The sequence below is a fragment of the Heloderma suspectum genome, chromosome 8 (genome assembly GCF_057233095.1).
Source record: "Heloderma suspectum isolate Gila_16-S chromosome 8, 16-S_ref, whole genome shotgun sequence".
Classification (NCBI taxonomy): Eukaryota; Metazoa; Chordata; class Lepidosauria; order Squamata; family Helodermatidae; genus Heloderma; species Heloderma suspectum.
The window spans coordinates 24,427,501-24,444,408 of record NC_139465.1 but is presented as its reverse complement, the minus strand read 5'-3'; the positions used below and the strand labels follow the sequence as shown (position 1 = coordinate 24,444,408).

Genomic DNA, 16,908 nt, shown 5'->3' with positions numbered 1-16,908 from the left:
GATAAAGAACAATAGATAACCTGATTAAACAAATGACACCCAAACATGAAGCTTTTTCAATATTTATTTATTGAACTATTTATCCCAATATTTTCAATACCTGATTCAACATTCAATATTGAGCAATTAGCCAGCCATTTCCCTAAGAAAAGAAAGTTCATATAATACAGGGAGGTCAAAGGGAAAGTAATATAATTCAGGATAACAAAATGGGGAGAGGGGTTGCAGTATGAGAACAGCCCACAATCCTTACCACAAACTCTGTCAACTTTAGTCAAATTTGTTACTTAGGGAGTAATCCTATGGCCGCAAGTCAGCAGCTAGACGGTCATAGGATATGTAGTTTTCTAGGAACAGACCATCTCCCTCTGTCGCGCTGCCTCACAGGCAGCATGGAATGGCCTTGCACTCCACACTCAGGAGTGCAGAGCGGCCAAACCAGGGCAATCCTGGGCGCGTTCCGGAGCGGGGAAGGCGGAAATGTCGGTATGACACATCCTACGTGTCGTCTGGCAGCCACTTCCCCTGCTCCACCTTCCTGTGGCTAGACAGCCGCAATTTTCTGTCTAGCCACAAATAGAGAGCAGGAGAAGCACGGAGGGAACGATCCCCTTCATGCTTCTCCTGCCCTGCATTGGATAGGCGGTTGCCTCCGAGTTCGGGAGGATTGCACCCTAAATTTCCATTCTGGAATCTCCAACATCTCTGTGTCTGCCAGGACATGGCACTGGGTTGTGCCGACTTCTCCAGAACTGGGTTCTTAGGACCATTTTGCATATCACACTGAGCCCAGAACTGTAGGTGATCGTGGCTCCATCACAGGTGTAGCACGTGTATTTATATGGCACATCTTAAAATGTTTGGGATGTACATCTAAAAATGTGATGGTTGCTGAGGACCTCAGGAACCTCTAAAAACTGCAACAGGGCCAAGTGAAGGTTGAAACTACTCCTCGGTCCAGAGTGACCCCAGGAAGCCTGTTTAGGCCCCAGACTTTCAGGCAACTTCTGTCCGAGCTTTTCTACAAGAGTCATTTATTGTGTGCTCATCATTCCCTACTACAGTTGTCGACAAGTTCTTTAGACGACAGCGTGACCTCCTGTTTAATTTCTGGGTTTTTTTCAGAGCACTTTCCTGAGTTTTTTTAGAGCAGGGAAAATGGAGTATTATTCGTGAAAGCAAAAGAAAACGTATTTTCCTACTTGCGCTATTCCGCTATAGTACAACACCACCTGCAAGTTATGTAGTGGAAAAGCAGGAACGAAAAAGCTTTGTGTAGAGCTCAGATCTCAATTCTGTGATGAGACTGAAAGTAGATGCAGCAGGTTAACAGTCTCGTGTAGAAAACCTCTACCTCTCTCTCCTAAAATAATGTTATGCTCTCCCTAATGCTCTGAGCGGTGAGAACACCAAGAGTGCAAAAGTTTTTACAGGGTTTTGATTTCCTTGGAATGTGGCATGCTGTATTTGTGATATATGGTGCACAAATGGCCTTTCAACGATCTCCAGCCTATTTGTGGGCGGAGAAATTGGGGGGACAATTTCACCAAATTTCTCCTAGGGGAGAACAGTTTCTCTCAGGGCTCACTATTGGCAGGGGCTGTAGCACAGGTTCTTTCTTTTTTCCTAGGGGTCTTTTATTAATTGCTCTGCTTCTGTAGGTGGCAACAGCATCAACTGTGTGGAGGCTTCCACTTTTTTGAGGCCAAATTTTGAATTTCTTTTGGTGGTATTTTTGAGCTTACCTAATCACCATGAGGTGGCTGAGGGTGCCGTGTGCGTTTTCTCTCTGTGTTACACATCTTTCCATTGCTCTGCAGCCTCCCAGGCCACCTGCACTTCCTGAACTGGAAAACGCCCCATGGGCGGAATTGCCTCATGATGTCTTCCTCATGAGGGCTTTAACTGAAGTGTGGGAAGCGGAGGAGGCTACAGGCTGCCACAGAGATCACTGTACGATGACAGACAGGACACTCATGCAGACTCCTCAGCCACCTCATAAGTCAGGTAACCACAAGAACCCCGAACCCAGCGCATGAGAATGTCTCCAAAGCTTCTCCTCCTCTGATTTTCTTTTCGAAAGCGATTTCTTTTCTATCAGATTGAATGAGAATGGTCGGAAAAAATGTGGGAGACATTTTCGGCACAGTGCTAGTTTATTTACACCAGGCGCAGCAAACCTGTGGCTCTCCAGATGTTGCTGTACTACAACTCCCATCATCCCAAACCAGTGGCGATGCTGGATGGAGCTGATGGGAGTTGTTAGACTCCAACAACACCTGGAGGGCCACAGTTGATGGGGATTCACAGCATTAATATCCCAACAGATTTCTGTTCCCTCATTAAGTCTGTGAGGGGCTCTTGCACCCCAAAGATGCCCCCAGAGCTCCAGCTCACCTCTGACTCCCAGCCTGATATTGTCTGTTAGACTCTTCCAAATGCAACTAACAACTTCTTGCTTCTATTGCTCTTACACTCATTTCGAATGGTCTGAGGCTTTCTTCACACGGAGCTTTTATCCTGAGATGGAGATTGCTCTCTCACGGAAGTTTGCAGGCTCTTCTTTACATGACACCGGAACCCGCCAGGGCATCTCCTGCACTAAATGCCCTTTGTTCCGTTTTTAAACAGATCGCAGATAGAGCTATCAAATTACCCTGTTGTGTTCTGCTTGAGTTCCCTCCATGAAAAGCGGAAAAGTGGCAAGGAGAGGAGCAAAACCAGTGAAAGATAATGGAAGACGCAGATAAGGGGAAAAGGAGGGGGAAAGGGGAGGGGGGGAAGGAAGCAGGTGAAAAAGGGAGTCATTGTGATCCTACATGTAAAATGGAAGCAGAAAGCCCCATTTTAAATGCAGGAGTTTAGGCTGCTGTAGAGATGCCCTGAGTGTCTTCTCGCCTTTCTGATCCACAGCAGCTCATAGCCATTTAGTTAACACTCAAGAAATGTCTAGGCAAGACCTGTCCAAACAGAGTGGATAAAAATGGATGATTTAAAAATAAAAAATACACCTTTTATGTTTTTGCTTGGCTGATTTAAATCACCAGTTTAAATGGTTGTATCCAAACCATTAAAAAAAAAAAAAGAGTTACTGGGACCTCGAAAGATCATTCTGACTCCCCCCAGTCTCATTACAGTACGTTTTCCTGCCTTCTACTAACTCCCTTTCTCAGCCACACTACATGAAATCTTTCTCCAGACTCCTTCTAGGCAGGACCTGGCTGGAGCCCTCAGCACATCTGTTTCCCTTTATGTTTGCCATGATGTATCTGGGCAGTTGCCAGGTGCAAAACTTGAATTGACACTGGAGCCAACTACCTTTTGCAACTCTTACAAAAGGGAGTGGAAATTTGGCTGGTTTGAGCTGCCACAGAACTTTGTTCATCAGGCAAGGACAAGCAAGAGCATCTATATTCTGCTAGATTCCCTCCCCAACATGGCAACAAGCCATCCTTCTCCAGGTTCTTTCAGCGACCCCACATCAAAATCCAGTTTTGCCTCTTTTGTGTTGCATTGCAGGCAGTTTAACTCAGGACTATTGTTTTCAGGAACTTTTTCTCTCCCTGTGCAAGAGGCACTGTTTTGCCGCTTTCAGAGGGAGGGGGAGAATATTGGAGAATTTTCTCCTTGGTGAGGGGGACACAGTTTCCACATACCCTTTTAACTTTGGGAGGTATTTGTTGCTGGTTTCTAAAACCATAAAATCCCTGATTGCTCGTGCTTTGCAAAGCAGCAGCTGCTGTCCTGCAGCCTGTCCTGAATGCCTGTTGGAGAGGGAGAGAGGTCACTTGGTCTCCTGGGATGGAGTTCAGAAAAAGCTGCCGGGCTGGACTCCTGCAGGTGCAGGGGGTGTTTTTAAACCAATAAAAACTAGAAAGACCCCCTCAGCCACTGCCCACACTTAAAAAGCTAAGCTGAAATCCTGTCCTCCACCCCAAGGAGAAAGGTATTTGAAATTTTCACCCCTCCCAGCCTCTTTTGCCAGAGTTTTTGTTTCACTCCCATCGCTCCATGAAATGAGGCATCCAAATTTTTGGCACAGCACTACTATTGCCATATACAGAGATTGGGCTAAAACAAAACAAAGTGCCTTACATAAGCCTGGGTGGGGAAGCTTGGGGCTAGATATAGCTGGGGTTGGACTACCAAACAGCTTTGTTAGTTGTGCGTAGGCTGGCAAGAGAGATGGCCATGCTGAAGGTGCGCAGCGTCCTGGTGACTGGGTCCAACCGGGGCATCGGCTTGGAGGTGGTCAGGCAGCTGGTGGAGAAAAGCAACCGGCCAGAATGGATCTTTGCCACCTGCCGAGACCCAGAGGGACCACGTGCCCAGGTGAGCCCCTGGCCAGAGTCAGCCATACCTTGGGTATGGGAATTGCCCTCTCCATGTCAAAGAGTTTGTGCGCGGGGCAATGGAGGTGTCTTGTGTGGCTTTTTAACTTACCATAAATATTGCAGGGCTTGGTACTTTGGGGAGAGTTCATTTAAACACAGATTAGTTGCCCTTTTATGTGTTCTTCCTGCCCTATTTATTTATTTATTACATTTCTGTCCTGCCTTTTTTCCTCCTTAAGGAATCCAAGGTGGCGTACATAATCCTACTCCTCTCCATTTTATCCTCACAACAACAACCCTGTGAGGTGGGTTGGGCTGAGAGTCTGTGACTGGCCCAAAGTCGCCCAGTGAGCTTCCATGGCTGTGTGGGGACTAGAACCTGGATCTCCCGGCTCCCAGTCCAACTCTCTAGGCACTACACCACTAGGGATGTCGGAGAATTTCTCCACGAATCTCCGGGAGGCCGAATGCCAATGCATTCGGCCCCCCGAAATTGGTGGAGAAACGGTCCGCCACCCCCCCGCCACACCCCAGGATGGGACTTACCTTGGTCGAATGTCCCTGGAAGCGGCGGCTCCCGGCCGCCGCCATTTCCAAGTGTAAAAAAACAACAACACATGTGATAGGCTACGTAAAGATTTACGTAGCCTATCATGGCTAGATTTTCCAAAAACACCGTGATAGGCTACGTAAATGTTTACGTAGCCTATCACAGCTGACTTTGGGGGGGGGGAATTGCGTATGCAAATGGCGGCGCCCATGGGTGCCGCCATTTGCATTCCTTATTTTGGCACGTGTAGTCTACATAAACATTTACGTAGACTACGGCGAAAATAAGGGCAACGCTATTTGCGTTGCCCTTATTTTCGCCATAGTCTACGTAAATGTCTCCGTAGACTACACGTGCCCAAATAAGGAATGCAAATGGCAGCGCCCATGGGCGCCGCCATTTGCGTACACGCTTTCCCCCCCCCCAAAGTCAGCTGTGATAGGCTACGTAAACATTTACGTAGCCTATCACGGCTGACTGCAGGGATGCAAATGGCGGCGGCTACGGCCGCCGCCATTTGCGACCCAGCAGGACAGGACGATTCGCAGCTGGAGGGATGGGGCGCCTCCCCCCTGGCCAGAATTTCGGCCAGAGGGATGGGGCACCTCCCCCCGGCCAGAATTTCGGGGGGAGGGACAGAGCGCCTCCCCCCCACCGCGAAGCAAGCTGCCAGCCCAGGTAAGGGACTTTCGTCCATCCCTATTAACACCACACTGGCTCTTAGTTTGTCTTTGCAGAATTTGAGAGGAATGAGTAGTACGGAGGTGAATCGATCTAAGGAATGTTTGCTTGGACAGGTGCTGACCTACTCTCATATTAGGTGTTGGAAATTGTGAGCATAACTCAGTTTAAATTTTTTCTAAACTGCCTAATGGCTGAAATATTGCCAAGTAATTAATCACATTGTGCTCAGTGGGACTTTCTTCTGGGTCAAAGTGCTTAGGATTGAAATGCCTATTCATATTAAAATGTAGTGGAAGAATGAAGAGGCAACACCCTTACAACTTGTCAAAAGGGATAAATCATGTGCATTAACTGATTGTGAGAACACATTCTAAAGAATAATACTCAGCTTTTCATCTGTCACTGATGGTGAGGATGGGACCAGGGAGTGGGTTTTTTCTCCCAGAATTTTCCCCACAGACATCATAGAATCAAAGAATAGTAGGGTTGGAAGGGGCCTACAAGACCATTGAGTCCAACCCCCTGCTCAATGCAGGAATCCAAGCCAAAGCATCCCTGACAAGTGGCTGTCCAGCTAATCTTGAATGCCTCCAGTGTGGGAGAGCCCACTTCCTCCCTAGGTAACTGGTTCCATTGCCGTATTGCTCTGACAGGAAGTTTTTCCTGATGTTCAGCTGGAATCTGGCTTCCTGTAACTTGAGCCCAATATGCCGTGTCCTGCACTCTGGGATGATCGAGAAGAGATCCTGACCTTCCTCTCTGTGACTTCTATTCCCTGTTTGAAATATACTTGTGTGATCTTGTACACTCTTCTATGACTCCCCACTTGGAGCAGGGCTCTTTGGAAAACTAGTGTTCAAGCTGAGATATTTTCTGCAGGATGCTTTTCCAGAGCCATGATGATGAAACAAAATCATCATGTGCTGAAAATAGAAACCTGGTGGGGCTTTACCCTAGTCCTGGCTGAGCTTCCCTTCCTTTGTTATCACAAGTTATCCCATCTCTCTAGGACTTGATATTGCATTGTAAGGCTGGATCTACACTTACCGCCTTTTTTCACTTCCAATGGGGTTTCACCACCCGCCTTTCACACTATGCAGTAGCCACCTCGAATTGGAACCAGAATTTCCCACTTCCATGCTCCTGCTTTCAATACCCTAATATCCTGTTATTTCCCCTTAATGTGCTCTGATTTTCTGCCTTTGCTACCATATCCAGTCGTAATTCCCTCCCCCGCCTGTCCATATGCTTGTATTTCCCTCCTGCCCAATCACAGCTCTCGACGGCCCCATGTCTTCTTCAGGCTACCGATCACTTGGCTTCCTCAGCAGCCCCTGTTTCCTCAGCAACAAGCAAAGGGCTGGATGTGCGTGCACTTGTGTGATCTCAGAAGCTAAGCAGGGTCGGTCCCTGTCAGTAGTTGGATGGGCGACTGCCTGGGAATCAGGCTTCCTGCATTGAGCAGGGGGTTGTTGTATCCCCTCAAATGAGATTAAGTTTTACCCCCTCCTATCCCCCGCTCAGAATGTTGTTTTTTTTAATTCAGGCGTTATCCTCCCAGAATCGGGGCTTCTCCGCGATGTTTTTTTTCCCTAATTGAGGCATGATCTTCGAAGCTTTGAAGTTGTGGAGCTTCACAACTTCAAAGCTTCGAAGATCATGCCTCAATTAGAAAAAAAAATCACAGAGAAGACCCGATTCTGGGAGGATAATGCCTGAATTTTTTTAAAAAAACATCCGGAGCGGGGGATAGGAGGGGGTAAAACTTAATCTCATTTGAGGGGATACAACAACCCCCTGCTCAATGCAGGAAGCCTGATTCCCAGGCAGTTGCCCATCCAACTACTGACCGGGGCCGACCCCACTTAGCATCCGAGATCAGACAAGCGCACACATGAAAACAGCATAGCGCTCGAGTGTGAGCCGAGCTTGCTCATTCAATGAAGCACTGCAATGGGGAAAATGGGTGAGTGTGAATAATCACATTTTAATGCGACAGCGTTTAACCCGACGGGACACCGAATTCATTGTGATGGTGGGCGCAATGTAGATCAGCCCTAAGTCTCTGGCTTTGGTATCTTTCAGGACTTGAAGAATTTGGCTGCCATGCACCAGCAAATTGTGATCATCGCACTGGGTATGTTCTTGGCTCCCCAAAATCTCTTATGCAGGGAGAAGAGCTGAGATTCAAAGAATTTCACATAGGGATATTGGAGGAATCTGTCCGGGGGGTGGCTGATGAAGTTCCCTGAGCATTCATTAGCTTGGCCCCCCAAACTTGAACAATTAAGCAAATTAAGCAAATTGTGTCTGCAATTTGTACAAATGTTGATTTAAGGAAAAAAATGAATAAAGTTCCTGGATTCTGTGAAAAGCCTGGGGTGCAGCTCATGAATGCAAGTCAAGCTGTGACTTGCTTTCATGATGATGATGATGATGATGATGAAATTTATTAATCGCCCATCTGGCTGGTCACCCAGCCACTCTGGGCAATGTACAGCATATAATAAAACAGTTTAAAACAATAAAATTCTACAATAAAAACATTTTCTAAAATACCCTAACCCACCCCAAATGCCTGCCTGAACAACCATGTTTTTAATGCACGACGGAAGCTCATTAAAGAGGGGGCGTGGCGGAGTTCCCTAGGGAGGGAGTTCCACAGAGTGGGGCCACCACAGAAAAGGCCCTCTCCCTCGTCCCCACCAGTCTAGCTGTCCTGGCTGATGGGACAGAGAGAAGGCCATCCGAGGTTGATCTTGTTAAGCGGCCTGTCTGGTGTTGCTGGAGGCGCTCCTTAAGATAGGCTGGGCTGGAACCATATAGGGTTTTAAAGGTCAAAACCATCACCTTGAATTTGGCCCAGAAAACAAATGGTAACCAGTGCAACTCCTTCAGCACTGGAGTGATGTGATCTCGCCGGCGGCTGCCTTTAATCAGGCAAGCCGCCGCATTCTGTACGAGCTGCAGCTTCCAAACTGTCTTCAAGGGTAATCCCATGTAGAGCGCATTACAGTAGTCTAAACGAGAGGAGACCAGGGCATGTACTACTGATGAGAGCAGATGGTTGGGAAGGAAGGGGCTCAACCGCTGTATCAGATGGAGTTGATACAGCGCTGTCCGGCTCACAGCTGACACCTAAGCCTCCATGGACAGCTGGGAGTCCAAAATGACCCCCAGGCTGCAGACCTGGTCTTTCAAGGGTAGCCATACCCCATTCAACACCAGGTCAACATCCCCCAGCCTCCTCTTGTCCCCCACCAAAAGTACCTCGGTCTTGTCAGGGTTCAGCTTCAGCTTACTCCTCCCCATCCCCCCACTCACCATCTCCAGACATTTGGACAGGGATTCTATGGCCAACCTTGGTAAAGAGGTAGAGCTGTGTGTCATCCGCATATTGATGACACCGCACCCCAAACCTCCTGATGATAGCCCACAGCGGCTTCACATAGATGTTAAATAGCATCGGGGAGAGGATGGAACCCTGTGGCACCCCACAAGTGAGTGGCCACGGGTCCGAAACCTCCTCTCCCAGTGCTACCCTCTGGTACCTGCCGGAGAGGAAGGACCGGAACCACCTCAATACGGTGTCTCCAATGCCCAACCCCTCCAGGCGGTCCAGGAGGATACCGTGGTCAACAGTATCAAAAGCCGCTGAGAGGTTGGGGAGAACAAGGAAGGAGCATTCACCCCTATCCAGAGCCCTCCTCATATCATCCACCAAGGCGACCAAGGCCGTTTCTGTCCCATGCCCAAGCCTGAAGCCCGACTGAAATGTAGGGATGGGGGAGAATTTCTCCCCGAAACTTCGGGGGGCCGAGTGCCAACGCATTCGGTCCTCCGAAGTTTCAGGGAGAAATTCTCCGCCACCCCCCCCCCCCCGGGATGGGACTTACCTTTCACGAATGTCGCTCCCGGCGGCGGGTCCCAGCGGCAGTTCAGCAGGTCTTTGTCAGGGGCGGGGGCGGCAGCCGGTCTTTCGCTGCTGCCGCCGCCATTACAAGAAAAGTAAAAAAAACGCCCCTGTGATAGGCTACGTAACGATTAACGTAGCCTATCACAGCTAGATTTGCAAAGTCAGCCATGATAGGCTACGTTAATTGTCACGTAGCCTATCACGGGTGACTTTGGGGGAAAAAAAGCGCGTACGCTAATGGCGGCCCTCATAGGGAGCCGCCATTCGCGTTCCTTATTTGGTCCCTGTAGTCTACGTAAATCTTTACGTAGACTACGGCAAAAATAAGGGCAACGCTATTTGCGTTGTCCTTATTTTCGCCGTAGTCTACATAAAGATTTACGTAGACTACAGGGACCAAATAAGGAACGCGAATGGCGGCTCCCTATGGGGGCCGCCATTAGCGTACGCGCTTTTTTTTTTTAAGTCACCCATGATAGGCTACGTAATGATTAACGTAGCCTATCACGGCTGACTTTGCAGATCTAGCCGTGATAGGCTACGTAAATCGTTAAGTAGCCTATCACGGGGGTGTTTTTTTTAAAAACTTTTTATTTCGCGGCCGGGGAGACGGGGTGCTTCTCCCCGGCCTGAATTTCGGCCGGGTGAGGCGAGGCGCCTCCCCCCGGCCTGAATTTCGGCTGGGCGAGGTGGGGTGCCTCCCCCCCCCGGCCTGAATTTCGGGGGGAGAAGCGAAGCGCCTCCCCCCCACCACAAAGCAAGCTGCAAGACCAGGTAAGTGACTTTCCTACATCCCTACTGAAATGGATCTAGATAATCGGTTTCTTCCAAGTGTGCCTTCAACTGCATCACCACCACCTGCTCAATCACCTTGCCCCAAAATGGCAGATTTGAGACTGGACGAAAGTTGTTCAGAACTTGGGGATCCAAGGAGGGCTTCTTTAAGAGTCGTCTTGTCACTGCCTCCTTGAGGGCTGATGGCATCACTCCCTCCTCAAGGGAGGCGTTCACCACCGCCCTGATCCCCTCACCCAGTCTCTCTGTACAGCCCATAATGAGCCAAGATGGGCAAGGATCAAGTAAGCAGGTGGTTGGCCTTACAGATGAAAGCACCTTGTCCACTTCATCAGGAGGAAGAAGCTGGAACCGATCCCATAAAACCGGTTTGCCACAGGCCGCCTCTTGCTCACTAACTGTATCCACAGCGTGCGGAGTAACACTCCTAACCTGATCAATTTCATCTGCAAAGTGCCTTGCCAAGGCCTCACAGGAGGCCTTAGAATGTTCCAGTGGTTCAGGAGCCACAGGACCGACCAGACTCCGGACCACTTGGAACAGCCTCCTGGGACAGCACTCTGCAGATGCGATAGAGGCAGCATAATATTCCTTTTTTGCTGCCTTCACCGCCACGTGATAGGCTGAAGATACAGCTCTAGCCTGTGTCTGATCGTCTTTGGAGCGAGACTTCCGCCACCGGCGCTCTAGCCGTCTCACCTCCTGTTTCAGAGCTCGTAACCATGGATTGAACCATGGTGCAGTCTGAGCCCTGTTCAGGGGGAGAGGGCATTTTGGAGCCACCTGATCTAATGCCCCAGTGATTGCGGCATTCCAGCCACCCACCAGGGTCTCAACCGAATGGCTGTTGGCATGCCCCAGAGAATCCCCAAGGGCGTTCAGGAATCCATTCGGATCCATAAGACGCCTGGGGCAGACCATTTTAATGGGTCCTCCACCCCTGCAGAGGGGTTGTGGAACCGAGAAGTCTAACATCACCAGGTAGTGATCTGACCATGACAAGGGGGTGGTGGATATACCCCTGACTTCCAGATCACTCCCTGCTTCTCCAGAAACAAACACAAGGTCTAGTGCATGACCAGCTACATGGATGGGCCCAGTTAGGATATGATGCAGTTCCCAGGAAGCCATGATCTCCATGAAGTCCCGAGGTGCTCCTGTGAGGATGGCCTCTGAATGTACATTGAAGTCCCTCAACACCAATAAGTTAGGGGACTGTACACGCACATCAGAGACCACCTCAGGCACCTTGGCCAGGAGTCAGTCATGCAGTGGGGTGGACGGTACACGAGCAGAATCCCCAGACTGCCCTTCGGGCCCAACCTCCAGTACATGCACTCAGCAACCTTGGTCTCCCGGAGAGGGGGCCTGGTGAAGACCAAGGAATCTTGGTAGATAACAGCCACTCCCCCTCCCCAATCCCCAGCCCTCGGCTGCTGTGCATACGAAAATCCGGCTGGACACATGGCTGCAAGGGTTGGAGCAGCAGCCTCGGCCAGCCAGGTCTCCGTAATACATGCCAGGTCTGCACCCTCATCCAGGATCATGTCATGGATGAGGGAGGTTTTCTGGGTAACAGACCTGGCATTGCAGAGCAGCAAACGAAGGCCAGAAGATGGAGTCACGCCTCCCCCAGCCATCCTTTGGCTCTGGACAGGCCTGGAGCAGGGGACAGATACTACACATCTCTCCCTTGTTCCCCTTACCTGACATGCCCTGCCCCTAGCGCTCCGCCAGCGCCTGCCGCCCGGCCTCGGTATGTTCTGGCCCCCAACAGTCCCCCCACTGCCTCCATCAGGTGGACACATGTCCCCTCGCTCACGCCTATCAGGCAGGCTACCCACCCCTAAAAACACAACAAAATCCCCCAGAAATTAAAAACAACAACAACAAAACAATTAAAAATCCCCTTAAAAATAATGCCAGGCAGGAGTCCACAGTAGTGATAGTAGTAGTAGTAGTAGTAGTAGTAGTAGCAGCGGCGGCGGCGGCGGCAGCAGCAGCAGCAGCAGCAGCAGCAGCAGCAGCAGCAGCAGCAGCAGCAGCAGCAGCAGGCACACCTCTTCCCCAATGGTGGCAGCTTCTCCTGCAGGCCCTGGCTCTCCCAGGCCACCTCAGCCAGCCAGCTTATGTAGCCCCTCCAGGAAGGGGCAGGTGGAAGCAGCACAGCTGGCTCGGTACCTGGGGGCCTGGTCCTGCAGGGACTGGCAGTCTGCCAGGCAGAAGTCCGCAGGGAAGGCCTGGTGTTGGTAGTGGCGGCGGTGGCAGCAGCAGGCCCAGCAGCAGCAGGCATGCCTCTTCCTGGCTGGTGGCAGCTTCTCCTGCAGGCCCTGGCTCTCCATCATGATCCACCAGGCCCAGAAAGGGCTGGATTTAGAAATGATGGACATTCCTAATTTCACAGTATTCTTTTTGTGCAGATTAAATGTGCATTGGTTCCCTATTTGTGTTTCTCAGTTAGAATGTCAGAACTCAAGATATGCTTGGGAAATTGTTGAATCTCATACTAAAGCAAGAATGCTAACATGCAGTCAGGCAGATACATAAGAAAGATTTGCTCTGTTATTTATTATGAACTCAGTGACTGAGTTTTCATGACACGACAACCCACCACAGGTTGTTGTCTGGAACAAGCAATGGTGGGTTGTCATGTTGTGTGAACCTGGACTGCTTCCCACAGGCTGGCTTTTGTGTGAGCAACAAGGCACTCTGACAATCCATGGCTTGTTTTAGAGGTTGTTTAACTCATGATGGGTTGGTGTGTCATCTGAACCCAGCACTGCCAATCCATTGTGGATTGTGGGCATCGCTGAGCGAGCCTCTTAGCAAGAGCAGCAGAAACCCCTGCCAATCTTGCTGAGTGATCTCACTCATGCCGCAGTGACAGCCCCTCCACCGATGCCCAAGCAGCACTTTGGAGTGACTGTTACTAGTTCACCAACCCCCTTTTTATTTGGGGGGCCCTGACATTTGTACAAATTGGGTTGAATGTTTTTTCTTCTTCTTTTAGCCCAGGAACCTGTACAAATGTCTGCGCAATTTTTAAAAATTTCTTTTTTGGTTGGGTTTTTGGAATTGCAGCGTTGCTCAATTCCAGCTGTCAAAAATATAAAGGCTTGCCTTGTCTGCTGCCTTATGTATTTCAGCTGTCAAAGATTGCCAGGGTTTGTGTAAACGGGGCAGAAAAGGGGTGGCATGTATATCTTGTGAAAAAGACTTGCTGGAGTCTTGGGCAAGTGTGAATTCGAAGCAGACACCTTCAAAGGTCAGAACAACACTTAAACATCTGGGTATCACCTGCTAAGGGGGTGATCTCAATCACTTTTCCCCACCTGTCAACTGCCAATGGCGGTCAAATCAACCTATATAGTGTCTCGTCTTGTCAGTTACCTTGTACGTTTGACAGCTGAAACATACAAGGCATCAGACAAGGTAAGCCTATATGTTTTTGACAGCCAGAACTGTGCAACTGCACAACTCTGAACCTGACCAAACATTTTTTTTAAAATTACGAAGACATTTGTGCACATTCCCAGGGCTGGGGAGAGAAATGTCTCCCCACCCCCAATAAAATAAAGAAGCCATTTGCACAAATGTCTCCCCACCCACAATAAAATTAAAAAGCCGGGGAACATGACCCAGTCACGTTTGGAGTAGGTCATGTTCCTACTCCAAACGTAGGGAGGGGGACTTAGTGGCAGACAAGATGGGTTCTGCTGCCAAATCCCTTGGGATATATTCCAGAGGTAGTTTGGCACCATTGTTTTGTCTCTCTCCTACAAGAGGATAATGTTTCTCCTCACTGCTATAGGCAGAAGCCCTGAACATTTCAAGAATGATCAAGTTCAGTTTAGAATAGGCAGCAAACTGAGCATTATTGAGACTAAAGTCAAGAAAACACATTTGCACAAGCATTGCAACACTTGATTTCAGAGGATGTGACTTTTGCCCAGAGTAAGCAAGTTCCTAGTTATGGAACAGTGTGCAGTGAGTTATGAAAATTATTATCAAAATAACAATAACAAGAATTTTAGACCAATTTACTTGCTCAGTGCTATCTCCGAACTGTATTCCAAATATTTACTATGTAGACTAGAGTTCTGGGCTACTGAAAATTTAATTATTGCTAAAGAACAAGCTGGGTTTATAAAGGGAAAGTCCACAACAAATCAATGTTTTGTATTCCATCACTTGATTAAAAAAAATACTCTCAAGATGGTAAAAGAGAGTTCTTTGCTTCCTTCATGGATATTAGTGCCTCTTTTGATCTTATAGACAGAGACCATCTATGGCAAAAATTATCTGCCACAAATATTGACAGAAGGCTCCTGTACTTAATACAAATGCTCCACTCTAATACCTCTCTTAGGGTCAAATTAGGGGCAAATGGATTGCTCTCAGAAAATATACCAACTGAGAGAGGTGTGTGTCAGGGATGTCTTCTGGCCCCCTTCCTTTTAAATTTTTATATCAATGACATTGTACATGATTTGAGTGGTTCAGAATACTTTCGGGTTTCTATTTTGGATGTCAAGCTCTCAGTTCTTTTGTACGCCAATGATATTGTTATGATTTCCATGACATTAATTGGAATGCAGAGGTTATTGACCAGATTGAGTAAGTTTTGCACAAAAGAGCGCCTATTAATAAATGGTACAAAATTGTTTGCGGGGTGGGGGGACGACCCATACCTGGAAATTGGATAATAAGCCCACTGAATAGCTGTGCAATCATATTTCAGTCTCAAGTTTAATGCTCAGCTGTCATGGAAACCATCTTTGAAGGCAGTTAAATTGAAATCTTCCCACTTTATACAGTCCCTGATGCATTTTCTTAAATGTCAAGGAGGGAGTTTGGTCATGCCGGCAGTTGAGATATTTCTGAAGAAGGTACTTCCCCAACTGTTATATGGTGCAGAGATATGGGGGTATAATAATGTTTCCATCTTAGAGGTGGTGCAAAATTCCTTTATGAGATTCCTGCTAGCTGTCCCTCAAGGCACACCTGTTCCCTTTCTAAGGGCAGAAACAGGAATCCTCTCCATAGAAGATGGTGAGCGACCATTTCATGTGTACTTTAAGAGGGCTGCTTTTTTCGATCTAACAAATACTGGAGCTTCTAAAAACCTGAAGTGACTTCACATCTTATACAGCAGCAAAAGTATTTGCTTTCCGAGGATGGCAAGCATCAGCATATACCTGTATAATACTTGGATTGGCAAATATGTGCTTGTCAAAATGCACATTACATATATTGCGTTGGCTATATGCCATACACTTAATCTGCTGTATGTAATTCAATAATATGTCTGTATCAAAATGTGTTTTGTAAACTCATCTGTAGTCCTCTGCACTTCAGGAATAAGAAGAGGGCAAGCTACAGCAAGAATTTTGGGCAGGGCTAGATACTGGCTCACATCCACTTCCTTAAAATATCTATCTATCTATCTATCTATCTATCTATCTATCTATCTATCTATCTATCTTTGCTGCTGTAGACACTTCTGAGCCATCCAGCATCAGGGCTGCTGCAGCCAGAGTCACTGAGCGGCTGAAAGGAGCCGGGTTGAATCTGCTGATAAACAATGCAGGGATTGTAAACCTGAGTAGTCTGGAATCCACAACACCGGAGAACATGTCTGAGGTGTACAACACCAATGTAATTGGGCCCTTGGTGGTGAGCCAGGTAAGGCCATCCTGTGGACCCTTCTTCAAAGAAACATCTTCTTGGATACTGAGCCCTTACAATCTGGAGGCTTTTCCACAGTCTTGTGGAGGAATCTCAGAGGGGGGAGATCCAGGAAATCATATGGGCTCTGGGATGCAGCCTAATTACTATGACCAACAGCTGCATAACAGAGAGACTTTTAGAATTAAATAATTCAGTATATACAATTATAAACCATAAATTGACTCTGGTTTACATATTTCCACTATTTTATCGACATGAAGGGCACAAATGTATTTACTTATATTAGTAAAATGCTAAAATTGAATATAAATAGATAATTAAATACATGTCATGATAAATACTACATTATAAATCAGGGATGTAGAACCATAAGCCTGTGGAGGCTTGTGCACCAGGGGTTCTGGAGGATGAAGAGAAAGGAATCTCTTTGTTATCCCTGAGTACAGAAGAATCTCCCCTTTATCTCTGACCCATGGGTGTTTTGGGAGAGACACTTCCGTTCTCCCAACATGCCCCCAGTAAGGGGAAAGAACTAGGGCAGCACTAGAGCTGGTTTAGTTCATCACAGATTTGAGCTGATGGCAGGGATTCCCCAATTTGTTGCTTCACTGAGCACAGGGGCTTCCCTTCCTGGGAAACCTGCCCATAGTAAAGTTGGCATAGAGCTGCCCAAATCCCCATTGCTTCTCCATTGGAGGAGCGAAGGGGACTCTGCCAGCTTGGCTGCACTTTCCCCACCACTTTCCTCCATTGCAAAAATAGCTGGCACACAGAGGAGCCCCACAAGCACCCTGGCATGCCCCTCGCAAGTCTCTGCTGGGCATGCCTTTGCCCTCCCGCTGTGGCTTGTGCGTGGTGAAGAGATTCCTCAGAGCACATGGCTGCCCTTGATTCTTCTCTCCCCTTCTCCAGGCGTTCCTGCCCTTGCTGAGGAAGGC

The 16,908-nt window shown here is 48.2% G+C and overlaps 1 protein-coding gene across 4 annotated transcripts in view; it reads left to right on the top strand.

The window, feature by feature from the left end:
• Positions 1 to 4,185: 4,185 nt before the first annotated feature.
• Positions 4,186 to 16,908, top strand: part of LOC146338938 (uncharacterized) — a 25,625-nt gene continuing 12,902 nt past the window's right edge. For all 4 annotated transcript variants that reach the window (XM_084813147.1, XM_084813149.1, XM_084813150.1 and 1 more), the window contains exons 1-4: positions 4,186 to 4,332; positions 7,654 to 7,705; positions 15,777 to 15,964; positions 16,883 to 16,908. The exon at positions 16,883 to 16,908 is cut by the window's right edge and continues 133 nt beyond it. In XM_084813147.1, the coding sequence (XP_084669273.1) occupies positions 4,186 to 4,332; positions 7,654 to 7,705; positions 15,777 to 15,964; positions 16,883 to 16,908 (413 nt within the window). The remainder of the gene's footprint in view (positions 4,333 to 7,653; positions 7,706 to 15,776; positions 15,965 to 16,882) is intronic.